Below are 27,746 nucleotides of genomic sequence, written 5' to 3' on the forward strand. Positions count from 1 at the left end.
CACTAGGCATTCTGGTTCAGGATTATTCCCACTCCTCACATGAAGTGGTCATATGGCGGTGTAGACACGCCATTGGCTACTACCCTACACTCCCTTAAACACCCCCAAATTCAGCATTTAATTGTCCTCACAACACCAAAGAGACAGATTTGTCTACCTGGGAACCAAAGATGGACAAAAGATAGCAGTCACAGCAAGATCTGAGGAGTTACAGCGAACCTGGCTTCAAACCCTGACTTTCTGCGGGTACCTTGATAGTTGCACTAACCTGATTCGTCCAAAAGCTGTGCATCCTCCCAAACCCCAGGAGGACTGGCCAGCACTTTGCCAACCATCTACCATCTCCCATGGGGTGGAGGAGCCATCCCCCTGCATCTGCAGGCACTGACCACATCTGTCCAATACATTGTTTTGCTGGCCATCGAGTCCACCGAGGGAGCATCACTCCAGGAGGAGTTTTATTTTTCTGGATCCAGGAGGTCAGCCCCATCTCTCTGCCGAGTTTCGGGAAGCTAGATCCTCCAGGAGCCCCCGGCACCCATACCCGGGGTACCTGAACACTTACGGCAACCAGGCTTGTTAAGTGTCCACCCTGACAGGTCTGTCGCCAAAACTGACCTTCCCAACGAGGGACTTCAAGACTGACGAGGCCACACTGAGAGTGGCCCTGCTGCTGTGCTTTCTTCCCCTCTGCAGGTCAACCCAAAAACGGTGAGAGCCTCCAACACAAGTAACCAGCCAGCCAAATGTCTCAGCACCCGAGCCCTCCAGCCCGGGTTCACGACAACCGACTGCGCCACCCTGCTCTAAAGACTTACGAGCCGAGCCCCCCTTGGGGTTCTGCTGGACTTGTCCCCATGTCCCCCCCCCCCCACCCTTGCAGGCTGTGTTCACAGGAGCCCATTTTGCTATCTACCAATGTAGCATTCAAGGCTACCAACCCTTCCTGCACCCAGACACAACACAACAGAGCATGTAAACTAAAGCTGCTGGTTTTTCTTTGGATCTTGGCCACCTAGCACCTTAAGTTCTAAAGGGCACCCCCGAACTAAGAATGCAAGCACCTGTTTACAGTATGTGTTTCCTCCATTAGGATAATATTACCGCGTTAAAGGTTTCCACCTCAGAACCGTTATTTGTGCGTTTTTACTGTTTGTTTGTAAAATTCATAACTTCAAAAGTACTTACCTGATATAGATAATCTTCGTGTCTAACAATGTATTAAAATCTATTATTTTTATAAATTGGTTTTGGATTATTATTATTTTTAGCGTGTGTACCATTTATTGACCCTGTATGTGCAAAACAAATGCTTAACACTCCCCTCTGATTAGCTCAAGCTGCTCGACCACACTATCACAGATAGAGCACTTGGGATTTTTAAAGTAAGCCCTGTAAACCAAATAAGGGTCGTCTGGACTTTTTGCATGGTGTGTCCTTACATTGACCCACTACATAAAAAGCTATCTTCCTACAGAGGGCCTCCCATTCTACCCGGCAATTTGAGGCTGTCCCTTGGTTCGTGGCAAAGTATTCTATTTGCTCCTGCAGTCCCTCATTGTCTCCCCTAAGGGGATGTCAGATAGGACTGCAGTGTGCAGTCGCTGCTTCAGAATCACTAGGTGCTGGTCAGTTGGTTGAAACGATAATAAGAGCAGGCTTTGATCTGAGAGGCTGCAGCCCTAATATTCAGTGTGGGTTATATAGTGGCATAGGCTCCTGGAGCAGACCAATCAGTCGAGTTTCGTATGGACCTGGTACATGCTAGAATAGAATGAATAGTCCCTGTCAGTGCGATGTGGTGTGTAGCAATGTGTACTCCATGCCTCTTGCGGTTCATATGGAATTTGTGTCGTTTGGCCACCATCCCTCAGATGTTCATCGTCATGGTGAATAGTACAATGTGAACTGAACACCGCTGTCTCCCCACCCTCTTCCCCTTCCGGAGTCCCCTTCTCCTCCTCCCCCAAATCCCTTTACTTTCTTCCCTGAGACAGTGAAACACAGTAACAATTGCCCCTAGACCCTGACCCAAGAGCTGTTCAGCAGCGGCTAGCTGCCCAAACGTTGGCGTCTGAAGTGCGAGTAGCACTCTTCTGTCATTCCAACTCCTTGGCAGCTGTGATCGCCGTGGCTGCCTTTAGTGCCTCCACCCTCTCCTTGTCTGCCTGCAATCTGGTTGGCTTCTGCAGGATCTCGCTTTGGGGGGGGCTCCTCGAGCACAGCGCTTCCACCCTTGCTTGGATCCCCCCAAAACCATGGTAGGTTTCCAGCCATGTCCAAGCCTCGTCTGGATCCAAGCAAAAATGTGTTTCTGTTGATAATAGTCTTAAACTTTGCAGTGGAAATGAGTGAATAACCGAGTCCCTCCTCTTGAAGCACCCTTTTAACCTCCAGGACAGAGGCCCACTCGGTCTGCACAGCGGCAGTGAAGCTGTGAAACCAGAACACCTGGCTGTTGCACCCTCTGAAATGGCTGTCTGCTTTTACACATTGCAGTAGGTTGTCTTTGTATCTGTAATGCAACAACTTAGCCACCTATAGTCTAGGTTGGCACCCTGGGGCTGGCTGCTGAGCCGGGACCTTACAGGCTCGTTCTAGCATGAAGAATTGTTGTGCGAGCTGGACAGAGGCCACCTCTATGCACATCCAAATCTCCAAGTAGACCTCCGTGTCTGTGTCGTCCAAGCCCTCGTGAAGGCCCATGATGTGGACATTGTTGCACTGGTTGCACCCCTCTGCGTCCTCCACTTAGCACTCCAGCCTGCCCACACGGTCTGTTAAAGCAGCCAGTTGCACTTTCATTGCCTGCTGCACTGTTTGCAGTACATTTATGGCCTCCTCCAAGTCTTTGGCCTTGTCAGACAGTTTGTGATGATACGCGCACAACAGGCCTAGTTCACCCAACACAGAGACAATATATCTTTGGAGTATAGTTTTCAAATCATCAATGGCCCCAAGGATTTTGTCTACATCAGCTGTAGCAGGTGGGGCAAGGGGTCCAGAGTCATCTCAGCATCCGGCGGGCCCTGTTGTGTCTGTGGCGCACTTTGTTGTAGCCCCAGGGCTCTGGCCTTTGGTTTGCCCATCTCCGTCTCTATAATTATCAGTAGGTGTTCAGCCAGGAATTCCTCTGAAGTAAACAATGGGAAAAAATAATAATACAGTAATGGTTATTACATCGAAATGTAATCAGTCAGTGATTCAAAAATACACAGTTTTAAGCCTTAATATTTTCTTTCTATTTGAGAAAATAGTGAGACTAATTCTGCGTCGAAAATGCTCCAAAGTGACAGCGCAGTGAAAAGTGCAAAAGTGATGTGCCAACACAAATCCCCCCAAAAATGTATATATACGGTGTTCACAATACAGAGAGGCAGCCACTAGGTCTGAGTTAGGATAGTAACTTAAAGAGTGCTTAATGTCCAACAGTTAATGGACTTGTGTTGCCTCAATTCTATGCTGACGTTTTGACCCCAAATAGAATATTTAGTCCGGGGTCTTTATCAGGATATAATAATAGTAGACACCTAGACCTGTATTATTCATGGTACATTAGACAATCAATTTCTACATCTCAGCCTTTTTGATATTAAACTATATGGAGGCCTGCACAAAAATCTTGGAATAAATCTGTCATGTGGACAACAGACAGTCACACATTGTTTATGTTAGAGGAATTCCTGGCAGAACACCTGTTGATAATTACAGGTATTACCCTTGATCTGTGGATTATAGGGTGCCCCAATATTGGGAAACCTCTCTGTCTCTGGGCGCAAGGTCTACGTAGTGCCAGGGGTCCCCCACGTCAAGCACAAGGAGAGCACCCAGACAACTACCTCCTGGTGGATCATTTGCCCCTCATGTGGTTGCTCCCTATCAGAGACACTCCTTTATCCTTGGGCAGTGTGCTCAGGCTCCAGCACCCCTGCCTCTGGGCCTTTTGCTCTGCTGGGTTATTTACCAGGCATCTGTATGGCTGAACTACCCTCCTTCATGTTTCAGCAGGCCCCTGTAGCCAACCAGTCTCTCCATGTCCTTGCTGGTTGTCTAGTCCCTCAGCTCCTGGCCGCCGTTGGGTAGTTCTCTGGACTCAGGCGGGATGTGGGTGCTCCTCCGTAGTCCCGTCAAACATCCACAGCAAAAGGGGGCTTATTGCTAACCGGGAGGCCCTCACCACAGGGTCCTGCCTGGCTCCTGAACCTCTTGAGGCGGGGAGGGGGGGGGGGGGGATGTGTGACAGTGTTCTCTCTGTCCAGTGCACCTTTGACCTGGCCCTTGTGAACTGCTAGGACCTCCCTTCGAGACCTCTCCTCTGCCTGACCAGCCACTTTGCCAGTCACAGTGTCCCTGGCCTCTCCGACCAGCCAGCTTCCCTCAGGTCCCGGTATCCTGCACTGTTTCGTTGGGAGTCCATGGGAGAGAAAGTGGTGGCCACTGCTCTCTGTTGCTGACCCACTGTAGAGTCCGCTGGTGTTGTCCCCAAGTACCTCTGGCTGGCTCCCAATGTGTGGCATAGTCTCAAGTACTCCTCTGCTCTATCTCACCACCCACCGACGGGGGAAGTTCATCACCAGTCTGGCATGGGACCTCCCCAGGCAACCTGGATGTTTCTGCTGCTAGCGGAGGAAGGGGCGACTGTGTCCAGGACACCTACTCGCCTAACAATGCCCTGCTGCCAGTTAGGGCCCACAACACATAAAGGCGGGTGGCTCTGCCAGCAGGTGCTCCCAGGTCTCCGGAGGTCACCTTCCTGCTTCTCTTACATTAAACACCCTGGCTCCTGCTCTTCACCTCTTCGCGCAGAAACATGTAGCGTCGGCTGGGCAGGGGCCTCTTCCTTTGGCTCCGCAATCATTCCGGGGGAGGAGGAGACCTCGACTAGGGCTTCACCCTACGCACCTGGCTACCCAGCAGGCCTCTTGGGGTCTGCCAGGCATGCACCGCTGCAGAGCGTCATCCCCATCCCCATTCTCATCTCGCCGGACTGCTCCTTGCCCCAGGGTCCTACTGCTACACGGGCTATTGCTGTCCGTCTTAGGCCCCTGCCGCTACTCTTTTGTGAGTGGGTGCCCCTGGGCTCCTCTGCCTCACATGCAGCCCACCACCGCAGCCTGTTTCTTACACCGTGCCTTTCCCTGGCCATATAATGGGCCTTGTGGCAGAGTTTGGCCTTTTTGTGAGTTGGATAAAATCTTGCATTTTTTCAGTGACCCCTAATGCTGCACCAGTGGACCTGGATCTGGGCGAAGGCCTGGTCCACTGGAAGTTTACATTTTTATGATACCTGGATATTTGTATGTACCATTCCACCCACGACCTCTTAGATAGCAGTCTGACCACAGCTGTTTGGTCATTCCGGTTGCAGGTAACATTATGGCGGTGGCCTCCTCTAACAATGATAGACTGACTCACCGTTTTCTAGATGGTGATACTTCCCACCTCCTATACTATATTGCTAGCCTTCCTATTGATCTCCCCCACACATTTTCCCGTGATTTGTGTACACCCCTAGGGGACTAATTATGGCAAAATTTTAGTAGACTGGTGGTCCCCTCCTAAAATTGCAACTTCCCTCTTACCAAGGAAGCATTGGGCCTTCAACATCGAGTATTATTATATTGTGGCCCAATTATAATGGCTTTCGTTTTGGTAGGTGGACCACTTCCTTGGTGAAACGTGCTTAGCTGGACTCCTGCTTTCTTGGACCGAGCCATTATTGCTTTCAGTTCCGGGAACCCACCTAGGCATGGTTACTCGCGCCTTCTCTGGGTAGCACTTACTTTTCTCAACAGGCCCTTTTAAGATTACTAAAAGTCTGACCACCTACACACACGCCGTAGCTTTGCTCGGTCTGCAGACCAGGCAGGGTTCCATCACTGGGCAGGAACTTGTTCCTTGCGGCCAGGCCAAGCTCATCACCCTGGGGGACCTGTTTCAGAACAGTCACCTCCTCTCTCCTGGCTTAAATGGAACACTTCTCTCTTTCACGGCCTTGATGAAACACTATAGGATTCATGAAGATTAATTTTGTTTGTATGCCTCACTGAAACACTCCCCCTGCCCCCTCCCCTTTTAGGGGCCTCTGAGTGAATTAGGATGCATAGCCAGCCACCCACCAGCTCCTCCAAGTCCTGCATACTTTGGCCAGCAGATGAAGATTAAAGGTTTGAATAGCTTGGGCTTTGGCCTACCAAATGCAAACCTTGCTGCAGTCATTGAGGGATACGTGGGAATAGAGGTGGCCGAGCCAACAAATTAACGGGGCAAACTGAACCATGCTTCTGGCCTGTGCACAAGCCAAGCCCAGATGATGTTTCTCATCTAATGCATACAAAAAACATCATTAATAAAGTTTCTTCAAAATTCATTATAGAGCATTTCTTTAACATGTGGAAGAGTTGACGTTAATAGTTTTTAAGCATAAATTTAGAACTATTCCTTCTCCCACTCGCATCTTGGTGATAGTGCAATTAGGGAACTAAGAGGCAAGACAGTTGTCATATGAACCTTGTATGTGGCCAAGATTCTTGTAGATAAAAACCTATAAATTCAAATCCAATATGTTTTTTTGTACAACTGGAATGCTGAAGTCGTGTATTTGAAGGTGCTTTCGTACACAATAGTGAAGAAAAAGGAGGTCAGTATTTGGTTAATCGGGGAAGCCATGATTAATGCAGGTTTTCTAGTTTCACCTTGTACAGATGAGCCAATAATTGGGTATTTATTTGTCTCTCCTTTTTACCTCAAATGTTAATGCTTTGTTTTTACATCCTTTGTTGATGAGGGCAGAGTGAGGGTGCAGGCAGAAGCCACACGAAAGCTCTGCTTTTTATACGCTTGAGGCTATAACAAGAACTTAAGCTGAGCCAGAGGCAGAATTCGGACACAAGCCTGGCTTGAGCTTTAAGTGACTTTCCCACCTCTAAGTGGGAAGCAGAGTTTTGCAGGCGCCTCCACTACAAAGAGTTGTCAAAGATTTTGGCCATACCCGAGGAAGGTCTCAAGAAATGCCTGCTTAAAACGAATCCAGTTTTGTATACTATATAGGGCTTAACTCTCCTCTGTACCGATCTCCAGAATTTTCAGGCACCTCGGACTCGTGCTGCTCTCTGGCATCAAGTTTGATCCACCTGCTGTGGGACTGCTGCTGGCTCAGTCTTATTTTAGATGCTGTGCTGGTGCAACTTGAGTAGTTCTCGGTCGTTTTGGGTTGCACTCCTGGGACGAGGAGCCCTGATTGTGTCTACAAGTGACCCAGCAGACATGAAATAGTGGCGCACTTCCTTGATCTCACTCTTATCCTAGCTAAAAGGATCATCAATGTGAATTCAGGCCGTGAAGAAATGGGCAAAAGCCGAGGCCATGGTTCTGCTTAGGGAGGAGACCAGAGGCCTACATCATTGCCCCATGGCCACGCTGAATCCGCCTACCAGGCTACCAGCCTCTCATATGCCCCTGAATAACATTGGTGCGCCCCACCAGTGTGTAGGTAACTCTTGATTATAACCCAAAGCCTCCGTTTGGTGATGGTACCCACGATTGATCACCCCAACAATCACTGGAACTGCTTGAACTAGCTTCCTGACATTGCCACACCAGAGATCCACTTTTCGCTAGCCCCCCCCCCCTCACCTTAGTACTCTTTTTGCTTCCCAGCTCTACTGTTTGCATTTCACAGACAAGCGCCAATAGGTCGAACTAATCCTCAGAGAAACTCCACTTCCCTGTGATGGTTGCTCCCCCTTAACTGACTCACAGCTCAACCTCACCCGCTAACACTGGTCCCTCGAGGACATGTCACCTAGGGCTAGAGGCCAGTGGAAGGGCCACTGAGGGGCAGGGGCATTGCTCTGTGGGTGGGTGGGGGTGTTTGGGGTGTTACACCGTTCTAATGTATTTTTTGGCAGATATTTGGGTACAGGTGCTTTCAGTCGGGTATGGTGAGGTGTCTCACTGACTTCAGCGGGAAGTTTTTACATAAACGCAGACAAAACCGCACACACTCCAATCCCCCCCTCACCCCCTAACCCCCTTCAATCGTACTGACCAAGCTATGACTGACGGGGGTAACTTACGCCTCCAAGATGTTAATTTTTCTTTTCACAATACTGAACAACCAAACTATTCATGTATCATTTTTCTTCTCTTTACCCATGAATGTTTTGTTAAGGAATTTTAAATGCACCAGATGTTAAGTGTCCCTTAGAAATATATTTTCAAAGAACTCTAGACATTACACTATTTCCCCCGCCCTCCGCTAAAATTTATAAGTGTATTTCTTTCTTCTATCCTCTTAACTCCTGTTTTATCACTCATAAGCAAAGTCCTCACTCCTCCGCTGACTTAAACCAAACTCCTGTGAAGCAGTTTAGTCATTGTATTGTTTCCCTAAAGAGCTATAACTCAGCTTGTGTCAAAACGCCACCCAAGTTGTAAGATTACCCAGCCATATCAAATTCAATACAAACAAAATTTTTCCAAGTAAAGTCTCAGTCCTCAGTATTTGAGGACATTGCATCTCTAGTGATTGTGTCAAACAATAATTTGGCTACTGTTTCTTCCTACCCACTTCTCAAGTTCACAGGCATTGATGAAGCCTGCTACCTTTCCCTTAACATCTTCCAGTACTGTCATTTCTCTGCTGTAACTTTTCAATCAGTGCAAAATCTATGTGGTCTATGCCAGCTAACCTCAACTTATCCTTCCACCTAAGCAGATGAGGAGTATGCTCTGCCTCCTCTCTGCTTGCATCCTTTGCTTCGTCATGGACAGAGCGCCATTCAGGTACACTAGTCTGCCTCCCTAATCCTGCAAAGAAATCTTGCCTCTTGTCATATTTGGATCCTAGATACGAGCCTTCTGTCTAGTGCCACTCTACAATGACATGATTTCATTCTCAAAGTTCTTACTATTAATATAAGATGCTGGACATTTCTGAAGCTGAAAAGTAGTTGTTTCTCATTTTTATTTTGCACTTGCTCCATATCTGCTTCTGTTGGGGGCAATTGGATATTAAAAGGGCTGCAAGTGTGCTCTGTGGTGTGTATAGTTTTATGAGGAATATATTCTTTCTACGACACAGTATCTCAAGAAGACGATCTTAAACATAACCTTAGGTGAAGAAAAAATAGATTGTTTTGCAAATGGTTGTTTTTCATTGGAGCTGCTGTGCACTGCCTATGATTTGAAGAGAGCATGCTACTTTTTATTTAACAGCATTGCATCAACCCTCTGCATTTTATTGGTATTCAATTTGTAATCATGAGCCTAAAATTACTCACACAAAGTGTCTGGTATTCAAAATTTGTAATTGATTTGCTTTCATTTAAAGTTTTCTGTTGTCCACTAGAAGCGCCATTCTTGAATTTTTCTCAGACTTGTTCTGTGTATTCTGCACATGGACTGTTTGTTAACCGCCTGCAGTTTTCTGTTTCAGTTGTTTGTTGTAGATGTTTTGACAAGTCAAATAACAAGGATTCCAATTCTGAAAGATCGTCATCCGGCTATCTTGAATCATCAGGGCTGCGGAATTCACGCCATTGAGTTAAATCCATCAAAGACCCTCTTAGCCACAGGAGGAGACAATCCGAACAGTCTTGCCATCTATCGACTGCCAACTCTTGATCCTGTTTGTGTAGGAGATGTAAGTTAGGTTTCCAAAGAATACACTTTTTTTAATTAATGGAAACTTTGTGAAAATCTACCTCCTCTACACCTGTTAGTAATCTTTGGATCTAACAAAACAAAGTCATTGGACATTGCATGTTTTAGATCTGTGATTGTGCCATTTTCGTAGTCTGTGGAGTTGCTTAGTAAGTAATTTATTGTCGATATCCAATATATTTTGATTGTATTTAAAAAAAAAAAAATTGAAACAGCACAGTTAAATTTGAACTGACTCAAATGTCCCTCACTTAACCTGGCTCATAAACTGCCACCCTTTGCCCTCCTTCCTAGACATAAGAGTATTACAGCTTCTCCATCACAAGTTTTAATTGAAGTCAAACACTGAATAATTCTGTGCTGCCTGCGTAGACCCTGGAGAATGTCTTAATGTATACAGTACATCTTAAAGTTCTGTGCGGTACATTGAAAAACTTCCAAAGTGCGTGAATGCCAGTGGTATCTTGGTGCTGAAAGACTACCATACTGACTAATCATAATCCTGAGATTGGAACGTATTTGTATACCTTTTATGTTGAGCAGGAGAAAAGCCGGGTTTTAAGTTGTTTTCTAAAGTTCAAAAAGTTAGTTTGGCCTCTCAGCTGTTAAGGTAGGTTGTTCCACAAATGGGCTATAGGATCAAAATGCAGCTTCCCCCCCACCCCTCGTTTTAAGAGTGTAGTCTTCCATCTAATTTCTTGTTGAAAAAACACCCTGTGACATCCTGTCAGAGGCTCAACTTCTTTTTCTGGGAAAAATACAGTTACTCTGAATACTTATTTAAAACATGCATTATTGCTCAAAAAGGTGACATTTGTATGAAAAGGGAAAAAGAAATGCAGTCTGGTAGGCCTATATTGTAAAGAAATGAAAAAAGGTACTGCTCTTATAAGAATCTATGAGGCTTCTCTACCCAGAGGGCACCCTACTGGCAGCTTCCCTCTGAGAAACAGTTTCCTCTCCCCCCCCCACACCCCCCCCCCCAGCTCCTTTAAGTGGGATCTTCGGAGCACTCAGAGGTGATTTTTAAGAACTTCACTCGACTTCTTTAGACTTTTCTATCAAGTGACATAAAAATTTACAAAATCCGAAAGGATTTTTGTTTCAGAATGCTTCCCTTTTCCAGAAGTGACATAATAAAGGCTGTGCCAGACCCACACAAAGTCTGTGTCTATGCCTTCCTAAAGACTACATTAAGGATTGTGACATCTGTAGTAATTTGTGAAAATACATTCTTAGAGACACAAAGTATCAGGCTGAGGGGCCGCATGAAGAGAATATCAAGCACCCTGCCCTACGACTCCAAGGCCTGCTATAGGGGTGACTTACTTATATTTAGATACAGCGAGCGGGGCATGACACATAGTGTGTGTTCTATATCTTGTTTTCACCTGGCTTGCACCAGACAGGCAGACTGCAATGGAAGCTGTGTGCAACCTTTGTGGGGGGTGGGGATGTCCTTGAGGGTGCCATATGACATGCTGCAGTCCTTACAGACCCTCTCCAGTACCCAAGCCCTCGGTACTAGGGGTACCATTTCCTAGGAACTTACAGAGGAATAGGAGTGTATGCCAATTGTACACAGTTTACCTGTTTTAGGGAAAGGGCACTGGGGATCCATATGTCAAGAAGGTCTAATACCTATTTATTACACTTCCCGCAAGCTAAGTTGCAGTTTTCATCAATTAAGGTGCATCTTGCAGCCACTAAAGGATACAGAATATCTCCAGTCCAAGTATCTTTTATTCAAGATTCCAGCTGTCAAAGATTTTTTTAGAGGGACTGACTGAAAGATTGCCCTCTTGTTAGACTTCATCCACCACCTTAGGAATTAAAGGCAGTGCTCTCCAAAATAATGGGTTCGAATTTAGAACCTTTACATATATTTCCATTGCAGCTTTTATTATGGAAAATAGTTTATTAATAGCTATTACTTCTGCTAGAAGAGTATGTGAATTAAAAGCTTTTTTGGTAGAAGCACCATAAACTATTTTCCACTCGAACAGAGAAGTCACATAAACTCATCCATAATTTCTCCCTAAAGTGGTTTCAGATTTTCATATCAAACAAACCATAACTATTACTACAGTTTTTTTCCAATGCTTCAACACAATCAGAAAGGGCACTTCACTTTTAAATGTTAAAAGTTTTACAATTCTTCCTTGCTTCAAACAAAAGATCTGAGAGATGCATCTCAACTATTTATTATGTTCCAGCAAGACAAGAGTTTGCCACTACTAAATAATCTATAACCGAATGAATAGTGTCTTTAATCGCACCATGTTAACAATTAGCAAGCAAGCCAATACCAGTTTAACCAAGAGTGCACTCAACCAGAGGCAAAGCAGCTACTCAGAAATGTATCTATATGAGACATATGTAAAGTAGATATTGGATGTTCATTCACATATTCACTAAACATTATTATTTAGATTCTGATCTGCAGGCTGATGCTACGATGGGCCATGAAACATTAAGAAATATTTTTTAAATAAGGCGTTCCTTTCTTGCTGCCCAGCAGCAGCAGTTGAGGCTGGATCAGCTTGCTATTCTGTCCAGTCTTTGACTATCAGTGAAAATCCTGTGATAGAGAAGAAAAGGTTACTTAGTTTTAGGCCTAGTTCTGCATCTTAAAAATCCTTGTTGAAGTCCAAAACAACCAGCCCACCTCACTGGCTTTTTTGATGGGGGCATTGGAAAGTGATCTTTAGATGTATATCTTGATTCTGAGTCAAATTGCCAGTAAGGTGCACTCTGGGTAAATAAAACACATGGATTCTTAAAGGGGCAGTACTGTTTTTTTCACCTACAATTTAGGCTTATCGGGCTGAATTTCCTTTTCCTTTTTCATACAGTTGCACCTTTTTGAGCAATAATGCTACAATGCAGGATTTAAGTTGGTATTCAGAGTAATTGTATTTATCCCCAAAAAAGAAACTGAGACTCTAATAGGCGTCACAGAGTGTTTTTGCATCAAGAAATCAGATGAATATCAATAACCTATGGAAACCTCTAGAGTCCACACCTTTAGTGCAGACTTATTCAGTGTTTATTACTTCAATGAAGATTCCTATGATGCAGAATCAGGGCTTACAAATAAGTAACTTTTTCTTACAGAGTGGAGCTGTGTATATATTTCTCAGACTTTAAGTGCTACTGTTGTGATTTGGGACTTGAAGGACTAAAGTTAGAAGGTAAAATCTTTGGCCAGAACGAACCTGGTTAGTGTATACGTCAAATGCTAAAGCATTTGCACTGCGGTCCGGATGTACCGCGACTGTTGACTATCATTGACACTTTATGCTTGTTGGGAGCTATTCCTACTTAAAACTTTAATAATTGCTATCTCCAGTTTCCCTTATTAAATGTTTGATATTGTGATGACTCATTTTGCTCGTTTTTCTAATTCAATTTGGAATTTTCATTGTTTTGCGTTTTGACTTGATTACTGTTTTGGTACTGCCCAAATATTTTCCACATTGGCCTACTTTAGGCCTGTTTGCTTTGTGTCATGGCAACCTGTGGTTTGATCTCATGTTAATTTAGTGATTTTGAGAGTTCACCCTGACAAGGGCTGTTATAATTCCTTGGGGTGGGTAGTGACAGCAGCAAATAATCCAATTTCTTACAGGCACTCTAGTGCATAGGATTCAGACTCTGCTAATCCATGCAGAATTAGAATAGCCCCATATTAAGATTTTTACTGAACATGATGTAATTTTCAGTGGCTCTGGAGTTCGGGAGGCAGAGATTTCTACTGATTAGCTGTGAAGAAAGAAAAAGAACAACCTCCCAGGCAAGGTTTTTTATATTAATCTACAGAGAGGGGATAGCAAGAAGTGGGACCCAAGAGGAGTGCAGAGACTGGGTGGGATGATAAAATTCAAAGCTGTGCCTAAGATAGAAAGGTGGAGTTGAGTGAAGGGCACGGTGGCAGAGGCAAATGGATTTGAAGTAAATTGTTCTTGCGTTGCTAGAGGAGGTGCATAATGTAGGAAGCTAACTGATCATCAGAATCAGGTAAGTACGTTTTGAGTTATGATTTTTTTTATAGGTTTGAAAAATCCACAGTGGGCAATTTCTGAAGCAGTAATGCTTTCCTATTGAGGAAAGGCATATACTGCATACATGTACTTTACAGCAACTTACAGAACCATCTTCTGGAGTCAAGGTAAGGACAGCGCCGTATTGTTTAACCGATGAGAAAAGGAACATATACTGCAGTTGGGTCACTTAGCAATGACTTACAGGACTGTTCTTCTGGAGTTCAGTTTAGGGCAAGGTCCTCTGCAGCATCAACAGGTCACTTAGGGAGCCACTGGTGCATCTGGGTACAGAAGTGCTTTTCAGCGTCTGGTGAGTTCTGGTTGCAGTACGTCCCCTCCTAACCTCCTGACCCCCACTCCTTCCCCACACACATACACACTCACTTTTTGCCGGGTTTTTGATGCAACATTGACTGAAGTGCACTGGATTCCTGCCAATCGGGGCCCCAATGCCAGTGTTCCTTCCCCAAAATAGGACACCTGGTCTCTCGAGCCCTAAGTGGCCAGGCCCTTTAGCACATCTGTAAGTCCCTAGTAAGCTGTACCCCTCGTATCTAGGGCATAGGTATTAAAGATGGGCACTAAGAGCTGCAGCACAACTTTTAAGTGACCAAGCGCCAAACTCATGCAGACTGCCACTGCTGATTGCGTGACAAGGTTCTCCCAAAAGTGAAATCACGACATGGCACACAGCTTGTGCGCCATGACCCCTAAAAACACTGCATGTAATATTTGTAAGTCACCCCTACAACAGGCCTTAAAGCCCTAAGGCAGGGTGCATTATATTAAATGTGTGGGCTTATCTGCAAGAGCAGATATACCTTTGCTATGTGTTTGACGATTCTTAGACGATTTGTCAATTCTTAGACATATACCAAGTGTACTGGCAAGCCATATTAAATACTTGTGCAGGAACCTAGTCAATACGAGTTCCCAAGCTACATGATGGCTTGACTGAAACTAGGGTTGTTTGGTATCACACAACTCGAATTAGGAAACCCTCACTGATTCCAGTGATGGATTTATTAATACATGTGCCCAGAGGACACCTTAGAGGTGCTTCCTGAAAAACATACGAACTGCTGGTGGACTCAATGACTAGATTTAGCCAGCCTGCCGCCAACAGTCGAGATTCTGACCCCCCACGAGTTGAGAGCCTTTGTTCTCTAAAGGTCAGAAACAAAACCTGCTCTGGCAGGGGTGTTACACACACCTCCCAACAGGACGAACTGCAAATCTGCATTCCAAGGCTGGAGGCTTCAAAGAAGCCGACCTCCTTTGGTATGTAGATTGGCTCTCCTCAGAGGAGTATGCCGACCCCCCTCTACCCCACGGCCCATTTGGTATTTGGACAGGCGGGAAAATTAGCTATGCAGGAGGTGTGTTACATATCCAGGCTGGACACACGCCTAGGGTGACCAGCCTGAAGTGAACACAGCCTAGGAAATTCTGCCATCTTGTGTGTGGTGGATTTTAGGAACTCTGGACAGGGTGATGCCCACCCCCCACAGGAAGTGGTCATCTAGGGGGTGTAGTGACTTCAGGGGTGAGTAGCCCCTTGGCTACTACCCTTCACACACCTTCATTACCCTTCAGATCTTCACTGGGCATAAAAGGAGTGGACAAGAAGCTTGCAGAACCAGAGAAAAGAGGAGCATGACTGACGTTGTGCCAACCCTGCCTGCTGCACTGACCCTCGAGGAGCAACTGAACTGTCCTGCCGCTGTAGCCTCCAAGAAACCGGGAGAGCTGCCAGTGCTTTGCAAATAACCAAGAAGAACTCCCTTGGAGCAGGGGAGCTGCTTCTCTGCATCTGCATGCAACCCAAGAAAGAACTGTGAAGGCCAGGACTGCCAAAAACCAGACTCTGGACATCACCACTGCACCCGCGCTGCCTAGCTCGAGCTGAAGTAGGCCGGCGGTGTCAGCGTAGTGCCCAGGCCCTTCAGAGACAAAGCCTACCTTGAGGTTGCCCACTGTGGACTTCACAACGGCATCAGCAGCCTGTTTCTGCAGACCCACTTACAACCACGAGTGAGCAGAAGACAAAGACCCAACGTCTCAGGACACCTCTGCATCTGTCTCCTCTAGACTGAGGAGAAGAGGGCCAAGGGTATCTCCAAGCCTTGTGTGACCTGGTTGCACTTGTTGACTTGGTCATACTGGACTCCACGCCTGCAGCCTGCTTCGGGGCCCCCCCCCCTCCCTCAAACGACAAGTAACTCCTGCACCAGACCCAGTGCCAAAAGATACCACTGCACCTAAGCCCCACAGCCTAAGGGGAAGTGGACTAATGGTCCCCATTTGTCTGAGGACCTCAAGGGTGGAGCCACCCCTGTCGATTGCCCCAGGCTGACCTTCCAGTCCCAACTTCCCAACCAGACTGTTTCCAATAGAAGTGAATAGGACACCTTATGCTGTAAAACACCTCTGCACCCGAACACCCCAGAGCCTCCAGAGGTGACCTGTTGGTGTGGCCCTGGACCCTGCCTCATACTCACTTAAAGTTCTGGAGAACAGACCCTTAAATCGCCGTGAAGTGTATTAATTACCACATTACAACACCCAAAAAGTGCACTGTCAGTTTAAATAAAAATTCCTATCTCGAACAAAAACTAGTCAATGATTCCAGTGATCTTTGTATCAAAGTTGATATAAAAGTATGTTATTTTTATAAATTGGTGTTGGATTTCTTTGAGTGTGTCGCACTTTATGAATGTATGCCTTACATGCTTAGCACTACCCTCTGATATGCCTAACTGCTCGACTGCACTACCACAAAAGAGTGCATTTGGGATGTCATTTCTTCCTCTGTGATACCTTTGGGGTTTGCCTGGACTCTTTGAACAGTGTACCTCATTTTGGTCACCTATATAAAGAATCTGCTTCCTGCAGTGCCCTAATGTTATCCTATGGGAAAATTAACATAAACTACATTCGGGCACTTAGGGTCATATGTACCAACGCATTTTCCCATAGACACAGAATGGGTAAAACCCTTTGTTACATCTGGCCCTTAGAAACAACTTATATGACTGTTCTTTTGGAGTTTAAGGTGAGTATAGGGCTAGGTCAAAGGCAGCACCAACAGGTCACTTTGGGAGGCATTGGGGTGTCTGAGTGCAGAGGTGCTTTTTAGCGTGGAGTGCCCTAATGTTATCCTATGGGAAACTGTCTGGTTAGAGTGATGCTGCAAGCTGGGTTTGGGGTGGATCAGTCCGGCTGAACCACAAGGGGGCTCAGATCTCATGAAACTCTGGAATGTAGGAAGACCAGTGGTCCTCTTGTCCTCGGCAGGAGCTGCTGGGTGCAGAGGTGTCCTCAGGTCTTGGGTTTTTGTCACTGAGTCACTCGCGGCAGAGGGTGACCTTCGTAAAGAGGCTGCAGGCAGCATCGGGAAGTCAACAGTTGGCAAACCCAAGGTGGGCTTTGTCTCTTGAAGGTCAAGGGACTACGTTGGTTCCGTTGGCCAACTTCAGCTCAGGCTAGGGGGCACATGTGCAGTAGTGCTTAACCACTGTCAGATTTTGGTGGTCCAGAGACCTTGCAGTTCTTCTAGTGTGCCTGCAGGATACAGAGGAGCAGCTCTGCTATTCCACTGAAGTTAGTGCGTCTTGGTTGAAGGCTGGCAGGCCTCCTAGGTTTTTGGAGGCATAGGCTGTTGCAGGACAAGTTGACTTTGGCGTAATTGTCAAGGACAGCATGCAGGCCGGTGTGGCTGGAACCAAGTCAGCTGCTGGTCTTCTGTTCAGGGTCCGTCGTCTTCTTTCAGGTCAGCAGGATCTGATTTTCCTATGGCAGGGACTCCCCTGAATTTATGGGCGTTAGGGGAATGTAGGGTAGTAGCCAATGGGCTACTTACCGCAGTGGCCTGGGTCAGGGGTGTCGGCATCTCCTCCTAGGGAAGCCAGATCTGCATACCAAGGGCGGTGGGTTCTTTGAAGCCCCCTGCTTTGAAATGCAGATTTGCAGGCCATGTTTTTGGGATGGGTTTGTTCCTGACCACCTGAGAGCAGAGGCTCTCACCCTTGGGGGTCAGAAACATGTCTGTTGGTGACAGGCTAACTAAAGTAGTCAGCCAGTACACCAGCAGTTAGTAGATTTTTCAAGGGGGCATCTCTAAGGTGACCTGTGGGTGCATGTATTAGGTCCATCACTAGAATCAGTGAGGGTTTATAAATATGAGATGTTTGATACCAAACATACCTAGTTTCAGTGAAGCCATGATGTAGCTGAGGAGCTCATATTGACCATCATCCAGCACATGTACTTAAACTGGCTTCCTTGATCACTTACAATGTCTAAGAATTGACAAAGGCCTAGCAGGGACATATCTGCTTGCACATATGTCCACACATGTAATATAATAATGTACCCTGCCTTATGTCTGAAAGCCCTGCTATAGGGGTGACTTACATATATTGCAATCAATGTTACTGGGCTTGGCACACCAACACATGCAACCTGGAGTGGCAGTCGGAATAAGCTAGTTGAGTGGTCCCTGGGGGCCACAAAGTATGCTGCAGCACTTGGGGACCCTCTTTGGTACCCGTGCCCTAGGTACCTCTGATACCATTTACTAGGGACTTACAGGCATGCCACCAGTGTTGCCAGTTGGGTGTAGGCCACTAGCCTCTTTCTAGCTTGGTTACCCCCACTTTTGGCCTGTTTGTCAGTGTGTTTGACTGTGTCTACTGGGATCCTGCTAATCAGGACCTTAGTAGTTAAGCTCTCTCCCTTAAATTATGGTTACTGTACACTGTTAACTCAGTATTTCACCCAATATTGGCATACTGGTGCCCCCTTATACGTCCCTAGTATATGGTACCTAAGTACCCAGGGCACTGGGGTTCCAGAGGATCCCTATGGGCTGCAGCATATCTTTTGCCACCCATAGGGAGCCCATGCAAAGCCTTCTACAGGACTGCCATTGCAGCCTGTGTGAAAAGGTGCAAGCACCCTTTCACTGCCATTTACACTGCACCAGGTCACTTATAAGTCACCCCTATAGCAGGCCCTCCAGCCCTGATGGCAGAGTGCAGAGTACCTGTGTGTGAGGGTACCCCTAAACTAGCAGAGGCGAGCCCACAACCATTTTCCCAGACGTTGTGAGTGTTGGGACACCATTTTACGTGTGTACTTAATATAGGTCACTACCTATGTCAATCTACATAGTGGTTAATCCGAACATAGGCATGTTTGGTATCAAACATGTTGGAACCTTACCCCAATGCTTTTGCAAGAGGACCTTAGAGGACCCCCAGTATTGCCATTCCAGCCTTCTGAGGTTTTCCAGGCAGCCCCAGTTGCTGCTACCTCTCAGACAGGTTTCTGCCTTCCTGTTGTTTGAGGAGCTCAAGCTCAGGGAGGCAGAACAAAGGATTTCCTTTGGGAGAGGGGTGTTACTCCCTATCCCTTTGGAAACAGGCGTTACAGGCTTGGGAGGGGTAGCCTCCCCAAGTCACTGGAAATGCTTTGAAGGGCACATTTGGTGCCCTCCTTGCATAATCCAATCTACACCAGTTCAGGGACCCCCCCCCCCCCCCGTCCCTATTCTGGTGTGAAACTGGGCAAAGGAAAGGAGAGTGACCACCCACCACCCTATCACCACCCCAGGGGATCCCTGGATTTTGCCATCTTGAATTCCATGTTGGCAGGAAACTCTGGGAGCATCTGAGTGGCCAGTGCTAGCAGGTGATGTCAGAGCCCTCCCCATAGGTACTTACCTGTTTAGCTGACCAATCCCCCTTTCAGGGCTATTTAGGGTCTCTCTCTTGGGTGGTTCTTGAAATTTGGATTGCAAGACTCCAGCAGGAATCCTCTACATCCTTTACTTCACCTTCTCACCGAAGAAACTGCATCTGGACCCTCTTGGAACTCTACAAACTGCAACAAAGAAGCAAAGACGAATTCTGCAACATTGTATCTTCAGCTCCTGCCAGCAACTGCCTGGTCGTGTATCCTCAGAGGACAGCCTGTAGCAGAAGAACGAAAAAATCTCCCTTGGGATGAAGGAGTCTCTCCTCTACTTCAGCAGGCACCTCTCTGCAATGACGACCAGTGGCGTAGGTCCCCTCTCCTGAGGAGCTGCGTGGATCCTGCCTCACAAGTGGTGGACTGAAGTGCTCCCATTGGTCCTCCCGTCCTACTGTCCAACTTTGGTGGAGGTAAGAGCTTACCTCTCCACACAAGACAGTACCCCCTTGCACTGCGTGTTTTGCAGTTGCCATGGCTCGTTGGCATCCTTCCACGAAGTTCTTCGTGCAGCTCTGGCCCCCAGTATTCTATCCTGTGACGCACAGCTTCCTGCGTGGTTCTCTGGCGGCGTGGGATCCTTTGTTGTAGTGCTGTGTGGGCCTCCTTTTGCACCTTATTTCTCCCCGTGCTGTGGGACTCCTTTGCGCGCTGCCTGGTCCTCTGAGTTGCTGAGAGCCCTTGGGCAGCACCATTTTCCGCTAACTACGAGCTTTGCGTGTGCCAAGGCTTGTTGGCGGAAATCCAGCGATGCAAACCAGACTGCAATCTTCCATCCGGCGTGGGACATCCTTTGCACCAACCAGGAACCTGCATCAGTCTTCTTGGGTGCAATACTGACTGTTGTTCTTCACCAGTGGTTTTTATTTTGCACCTTCATCCGGGTTAGCAGGGGTCTCCTGTTCTCCCCGGACTCTTTTGTACTCTTTGGACTTGCTCCCCTTCTTCCACAGGTCTTCAGGTTCAGGAATCCACTGTTGGTGTCTTGCAGTCACTTCTGGTTCTTGCATTGTCTTATTTCTCCTGTTCTTGTGTGTTCTAGCAAGGTTACTGTGATTTACTCCTGCTTTCCTGGGCTCTGGGGTGGGTTCTATTACTTACGTTTGGTGTTTTCTAATACTCCTGATCCCCCTCTACACACTACACTTGCCTAGGTGGGAAACCGACATTCGCATTCCACTTTCTTAATATATGGTTTGTGTTCCCCTAGGCCCATTTCTAACTATTGTGATTTTTCACTATTTTCACGGTTTTCTAACTGTTTTACAGCTATTTCTGCATACTAGTGTATATAACTTGTGTATTACTTACCCCCTAAGGGAGTATAGTCTTGTTGGTATTTTTGGCATTTGTGTCACTAAAATAAAGTACCTTTATTTTTTGTAACGCTGAGTATTTTCTCTCGTGTGTGAGTACTGTGTGTGACTACAGTGGTATTGCATAAGCTTTGCATGTCTCCTAGATAAGCCTTGGCTCCTCAGCTACAGCTACCCCTAGAGAGCCTGGCTTCTAGACACCTTCTACATTTCACTAATAAGGGATAACTGGACCTGGTATAAGGTGTAAGTACCTTAGGTACCCACTATAAACCAGGCCAGCCTCCTACATTGGCGAACAATTGTACCATTTTAGGGAACGAGATCTGGCACCGGGGACCTGGTTAGCAGGAACCCAGTGTACTTTCTTTCAAAATTGCATCAAATACCAGGTAAAAGGTGGGGGTGACCACGTAAAAAAGGAGCCAGCTTTCCTATAAATAAGTTAAGACAAAGATCCAGAATCAAAAGGGCTGCATGTTTTTTTTTTTTTCCATTTTTTTTTTCATTTTTTTTTTCAACAACCTGAAGCCATTGATGAAGGTGGATGACTCAGCTGGAAAGAGTTGCCGTAGGCCAAGCTAGAGAGGATAATGGCTTGGACCACAGATTTCCTCATGTGCATAGTAAGGAGTAAAACGATCTTGCATAACATAGTGCCGGTAGGTTAAGGCAGGTTGTACAATTTGATAAAAGAGAGGAGTAAAAAAAGAAAAGAAAAAAAAAAACACACTACAGCAAGTCTGGCAGAAGTGACTGAACTAGTGGGAGAGGCACCAAAAAGTAGACCAGAGATCTGTGGTCCCCCAGGATTCAGCTGCAGACTTTTTGCTTTTAAGTTTGTGGCAGGGGACTTTGATGTCAGAATGGTGACAAGACAGGATTGGAAGCAGTGTGAAAGAGTGGTTGTCATTGAAAGGGACCATGTTTAGGTTTAGTGCTTTGACCTGTTGTAGGTATTGTGGGCTTTTAACCACGCCCACCTCGCGCCCATCACTTTCACTCGTTCGTGGGCTTGCCTTTCAAAAATCCTTTGACATCATTGGTAAATGCTTTAAGTTTGTCCTGCCTTGGGGAGGTTTTGTTACCACCTTGCAGACTGACTCTGCTACATGGATAATTGCACGATTGTTGATACATTTGTCTGCGAGAGAACTTCTTTTTTCTTTTTGTGTCTCTCCTTTGTGCTCATGGCAGCCATGGCACTTTGAATCGGCTGGCTTGTGTCAACTAATGTTTTACTTTTCATTTTCTGGTTGAGAAAGCCATTCAAGTGTTATTTTCACTGTATATTTGTGTACATCGAAGCCACGTTCTACGTTTGTATTTAGAAGGGAGTTTCATGCAGTGGAACGGAAGGAGTCCATCTTACTGTTTGTTTTATTTTTTCTTAATGTTTGAGAAATATAACATATGGATGTGTCTGAAGTACGACCAGAGAGAGCATGCCATGATCTTAAGGTATACGTGTAAGCCGGGCATAAGTGAAAATAAATTGATTAAAAAGGTACACTTACAGCAGATGGCCAACGTACATTTTGGATTCTATTTTCTTCAGCAGTCGACATCCGTTTGGTACACACTATGTTCCATAAGCTCGATGATTCTGTTTTCTGTGTTTTTATTTATTTATTTTGTTTGTTTGTTTGTTTTTTAACTGGGTGTCGTCTTTTATCTTGGAGTCACATATTTTCTTATGGCTATTAACTTAACTGGAACTAGCCCCGGTATGATCCTGGTTTTAGAGTTTTTCTTTTCAGCTCGTGGTGCGTTGCCGCATGTCCGCTTCATGAATTATTAATTGACATTCGTTCTCAGAATGTGTTTTGTTTCTGTGGTCGAACCTCAAGGGTTTTCCTTCCGATATTTGGAATTAAACGCGGTTTAATGTTTATTTCTAGTCTGTGCGAGTAGGCATATAAGCTTTGTCATTATTGTGTGTGCTTTAGTAGTTTGGTTGTTTTAAAGGACATTTCTTAAACGTGCCTCACAATTTCAAGTTTACTGCTGCTAGCCTGGCTTGATAGTCCTTCTTCGAAGTAGATGATGCAGTGTTGAAAATATATCCGTGCACCCCGATTTGAGGATACTGGTGTGACATCGCTATCAATATTATAAGACCATCAGCATTTTTGCTGGCTAACGTCTGCTTAATTATTTTACATTTGCTTTATTTCTTCTATCATAAAAGGTGAACGTTTCTTACCCTCATGCGGACAGCCCCATTATTTCCACTGGTTTGCTATCCCACCACACAATGTGCACCTATAATTTTTATTGTTGTGGTTTTATTAGGCACATGGAAAGGCCCGTTTAATCATAAGTCTGTTAATATTTGTATTTAAACCTCATCAGCTTTGTACATTAGGACATTCTAAGCTGTGAGGTCTTGGTGGAAATCGGTGTCTGCCTCTAAAAGTGTAATCGAGGCTTTAAAGTTCCTCTTTTTAGGATACTTTATCTTTCTGGCCCCAAGTCTGATGTTACGATTGAGACTTCTCGCTGTGCTAGCAAGCCACTTTTGCATTGTCCCAGTAGTTCCGCGTCTTTTATCATACGGTGCTGGATGTGTGATAGATAAACTAACTGGCCAGATGCATGCAGCTGTTGGACTCTTTAGTAGACTCTTCTTGCTTGTTCCAGTGAGTGGAGGCAGCCCATTTCCATTACAGGGATGTATGGCCATGTTATTTGTTTTGTGTTTGGATACACTGGGAAGCAGGCATGGGTCCACTACCTGCTCGTAGGGTGACCAATAAGATTCTTCAAGGCGGATGGTGGCCCACCAGGACAACTTACCTCTGGTAGTCGCAAAGCTCCAATTCATTCTTGCAACACCCAAAATGGAGGGTGACACCTGTTTCATACCTCCTTTTATTTTGGGTTCATAAATTGTAGCTTTCAGAACATCTTTGCAGTCAAATGACCTTGTGATTTTGCTAATTACAGTAGCAACATTTCATACATCACTTATCATCTCCAAATACACTAATACGTATTTATTCAATAAAGAATGCACTTGCTTATCAATATAGTTAAGTGCCCTAAAATAATTAAGTTGGGTACCTTCTCTGCACCACTATGATGCTGCCTGCACCTCGTTAAAATCATTAATTACAGATGTCTATCCTTCCTAAAATATCTGAATTGTTTACTTCTTCCTCAAAAAACCCAACCTCTACCCTAATGAACTTCTCTATTTTGATCCCTCATTGCTCTTTGGACGAAAAATACCTCCAACCCAGACCATCACAAGCTGCTTTAGTTTGCAGGGTCACTGGAATTAAATGGCAGGAAAAGACGAACTTATGAGGCATGGTAGACCAATTTATGTGGCAAAAGTCCAGTTATGAATTTACAATTCCAATAGCTCTAAATCAAGCAAATGCGAGACCTATTGCATTGCAAAAGCTTGTTTATATGTCATTGGCATACAGCATCGCCACAAAACCAAAGGACCAAATAAGTACCAAAGAGGGGTAACACAGATATTGAAAAGGGTGAACTCAAGGATGCACCCTGGGGGGTCTCCACAGGACAGTAACGGAATAAAAGAGGGAGGTAACAATAAGCAATGATTAATATCAAAAGATAGAAGTCTACTACATCGCTACAGATGACAAATAAATGAAGGTGTGATACCAGAATTTCCTGATATCTTTGCATGACCTTCCAGAGGTCCAGGACGATCAAGCAGCTCTGTTGCCCTGATTCTTCAAGGCCCTGATAATTTCTATTACAGCTAAAAGAGTACCCTATGTGCCCTAAAAGGAGTGATACCCACATTGTTTGTCATCACAGAGTTGGTGATACTCAATAAAATAAGTTTATGGGTATATTTTTCAATGATTTTAGCAGGGAAAGAAAGGAAAGTGCTAATTAATGAGTGTTGTGGTTTATTTGAAGAAAGGAATAGAAAATGTTTGTTTCCATACTTTATGAAACGCAATGCATTGAGTTGTGAGTGGTGATCTGATAGTTTTGGAGATGTTTGCAATGGTATGAGGAGGCCATTGGTTTTAAGAAAATCTCAGTTTGAGAGCTATGTAAGAACAGGTAGCGTCCAATGACAGAGGGTAAATGTGTGATAAGAAGTGAGTCTCAGAGGGCAGGGGTTCGAGAATTGCTCCCAAACGTGAAGCACTACAGAAGGAGAAATACATTTTTGAGATTTTATTGTTGAATTCAGAACTATGTGAGAGAACAACAGACTTTGAGCATACAGAAGGTCCACACTGATTATGCACAATGGTGAATATTTTTTAGGAAGAGCTGCTATCTGTTTGCTTTGAAACCATAGTAGCTTGAACCGGTAGACTTAGAGCCTGATTTATATGTTGGGCGAGAGGAAGCTCTGCCACATTGACGAGGGAGTTCCCTCCCCACCAACACATTGGTTCGCCTGCGTGATTTATATGTGTGCGGCTCGACTGAGTAAGCAGCGTCCATCCAATTATGATGGGCGGACAAATTGCTTTTTTTTTTTTTTTTTTTTTTAAACTATCACTACCTGCTCTGTCGTATTGACAGAGCCCTGCACCAAACGTAGACAACCATTGGCAGACATTTCTTAATTTAGTGGGCGGCGTCTTCGCCAGAACAATGGAGTAATTTAGTCTGTGACCCTATAAATCGGGGCCCTATGTTTGGCGCTTGTCTTGCTTAATGACAAGTACATAGGCAACTTTAGACAAGGGGCTATAGCCTTTCCGTGAAGTGTATTCTAATGATTTGCAGTGCCTTTTAGCTTCTTTGAGCCCCATCACCGGTCAGAGTACTAAGAGTCTGGGGGCAATGTACCACAAAGTGATAATCTTTAAGACATAGTTGAGATCAAGAGTTATTGAGTAACTTTATGGGAGGGGCATTGTCGAAGGCCTGACAAAAGGTACTAGGGTCTAATACGGTTTCTGATCGAGGTGTGGAAGTAAAGGTGGCAGAAGATCCTTGGTGGGTAGTGGAAAGGTAGAAAAAAGTGAGAGGCATACCGCAGTGATTGGTCCATGAAGGAGGAATAGACACAGTTGAAAGTAGAGACTTTTAGAATGTTAAAAACAGGACAAATAAGTGACCCACTGCACGCATGGAGCTGGAAACAAGGTGGGTTAAGTCCTAAACTGGCAAAGTAAGGGCAGAGCCCTTGGGTCCAGATGCATTTGATGAACATGTCATACTGGCTAAGATTTGATTAAAGATTTATACATCTTTGATCTGAGAAGCTATAATTATATATGAACCACCCTCTATCTGGTCCTTACCTGTTTTTGGAACTTTGAGACCAAAACATCAGCCTTTAAGGGTGTGACCATCTGGGATTCCTAATCTAAATATTTCTTACAACACTGATATCCATTATGCATATCTTTTGATATGCCCTCCAGCAATATGGTTTGCTTTTGAAGTAAAAGATGAATCCCTGCCATCTGCAGATATGTTGGGTGCTTTGATTGATTTTCCAGCCCATGAGAATAAAGGGTTAGACACAGTTTCTGTAATTGCTCTTTTGGTTGCTGTCTGAAACTGACAAGTTTTTCAGTGTAGGGTACAAGATTGCTCCCTCTCTCAAGTGGTGAGAAACTGTTGTCTGATGTTCAGTACTGTGGTTTTGGTACTATGCTTGGAGTTGAATCTTGTCAAGAACACTCAGCAGCACATTATTCGTTAGACATGGATAAGTAGTTATGCAGTTAACACCATCTCCAGGGACATACCTATATCTAGCAGGCCCAAGATCTGTCTAATAATAGACAGAATTTCTTTGTTGGTGTTGATGTATTTGTTTAGATGTGGGATGTTGGCACTTACATTTTATGAGGAGCTATTCCTGTGGGAAATGAAGCATTGTTGGTGGTGTTCATTATGTCTGCATGAGATATTTCTACACCAAAAGCCTAGCTAAAACGCAGCAAAGAGCTCTATATAGTGTTAAAGAAAAAATGCTAAATGTCAGCAAGGGATAGGAAGTGAAGTTGATTTGTGGGCAGGTAATTTACTGTGATGTAGTGATCTTTAAAGAGGTGGACTCTTCAATCTTTTCTAAATTGGACCAGGGTTGGGGTGACCCTGAATGATACAGGGATGTTGTTCTAGATCCTGAGCACATAGATGTCGTGTTTTTTGTTGTTGTTTTTTTTGTTTTTTAAATTCGTCTTGGTCTGCAGTTTGATGGCTGTGGGTGGGCTGAGAACTCCAGAGATAGTGAGCTTGCTGCACCTGGTTTTGAAGATGGTGCAGGTTGGCAAGGAAAGCCAATGTAGTTCTTCAGTCCCTGGATGAGGTATGCTGCAGAGTGTAGGGTGCCCCCTCAGGGGTGCCAGTGTGGAGTCGGAGAGGCCTTGGAGTATGGCATTCGCTTCAACCAGGTCAGAGATTGTAAAGGGGTTGAACAGCAGTTCTGAAGTCACTTTCTAGAAGAAACAGTTTCTCTTTCTTTAGGAGAGTGCGCTGGCATCCTTGTGTTTTTTGGCACTGTTTTCCTTGAGGAGAGGTTGGTGTCAATGGTGAATCCAAGTGATTTGGCATTTGGTGAGAGTTAAGGTTCAACACCGTCAAGATTCATGTCATTGGGCCATGTTTGTAATGTACCAATAGGTTAGGCAGTGTTAGAGGTGATGGAAGTCTGAAGCAGGCAAGATTTTCAAGTAGAATTGTGTTTTGAGGTAGAGCTTCAAAATCTGTTTAATGACTTTGGCATTACAGAGGTCTGAGTGTGAAGAGACCTTTTGAAGGATTACCAGACTTGAAGAATGGCAAAGACATTCAGAGCTTAAGAGCACACAGGGAGTTGGGTTGACTCTTGGGCAGGGAGTAAAGGATAAGGGCTGGGATTAGCAGTAATCTGGCTAGTATAAGCAGTGAGCGTTTGACAACTTCATTCTTTCTCAAGGGAAAGACAGATAGCCCCTCAAAATGAAAGGCCAGCCAGTTATGAAACAAACATAAAACTTTGCTATGTTGTAGGGAA

The 27,746-nt window shown here is 45.2% G+C and overlaps 1 protein-coding gene across 1 annotated transcript in view; it reads left to right on the plus strand.

Moving 5' to 3' along the window:
- DCAF12 (DDB1 and CUL4 associated factor 12) overlaps nt 1-27,746 on the plus strand; it is a 150,652-nt gene that overhangs the window by 53,335 nt on the left and 69,571 nt on the right. Inside the window, exon 3 of the mRNA XM_069216673.1 lies at nt 9,440-9,646. Coding sequence (XP_069072774.1) covers nt 9,440-9,646 — 207 coding nt within the window. The remainder of the gene's footprint in view (nt 1-9,439; nt 9,647-27,746) is intronic.

This window comes from Pleurodeles waltl, chromosome 1_1 (assembly GCF_031143425.1).
Source record: "Pleurodeles waltl isolate 20211129_DDA chromosome 1_1, aPleWal1.hap1.20221129, whole genome shotgun sequence".
NCBI classification, from domain to species: domain Eukaryota; kingdom Metazoa; phylum Chordata; class Amphibia; order Caudata; family Salamandridae; genus Pleurodeles; species Pleurodeles waltl.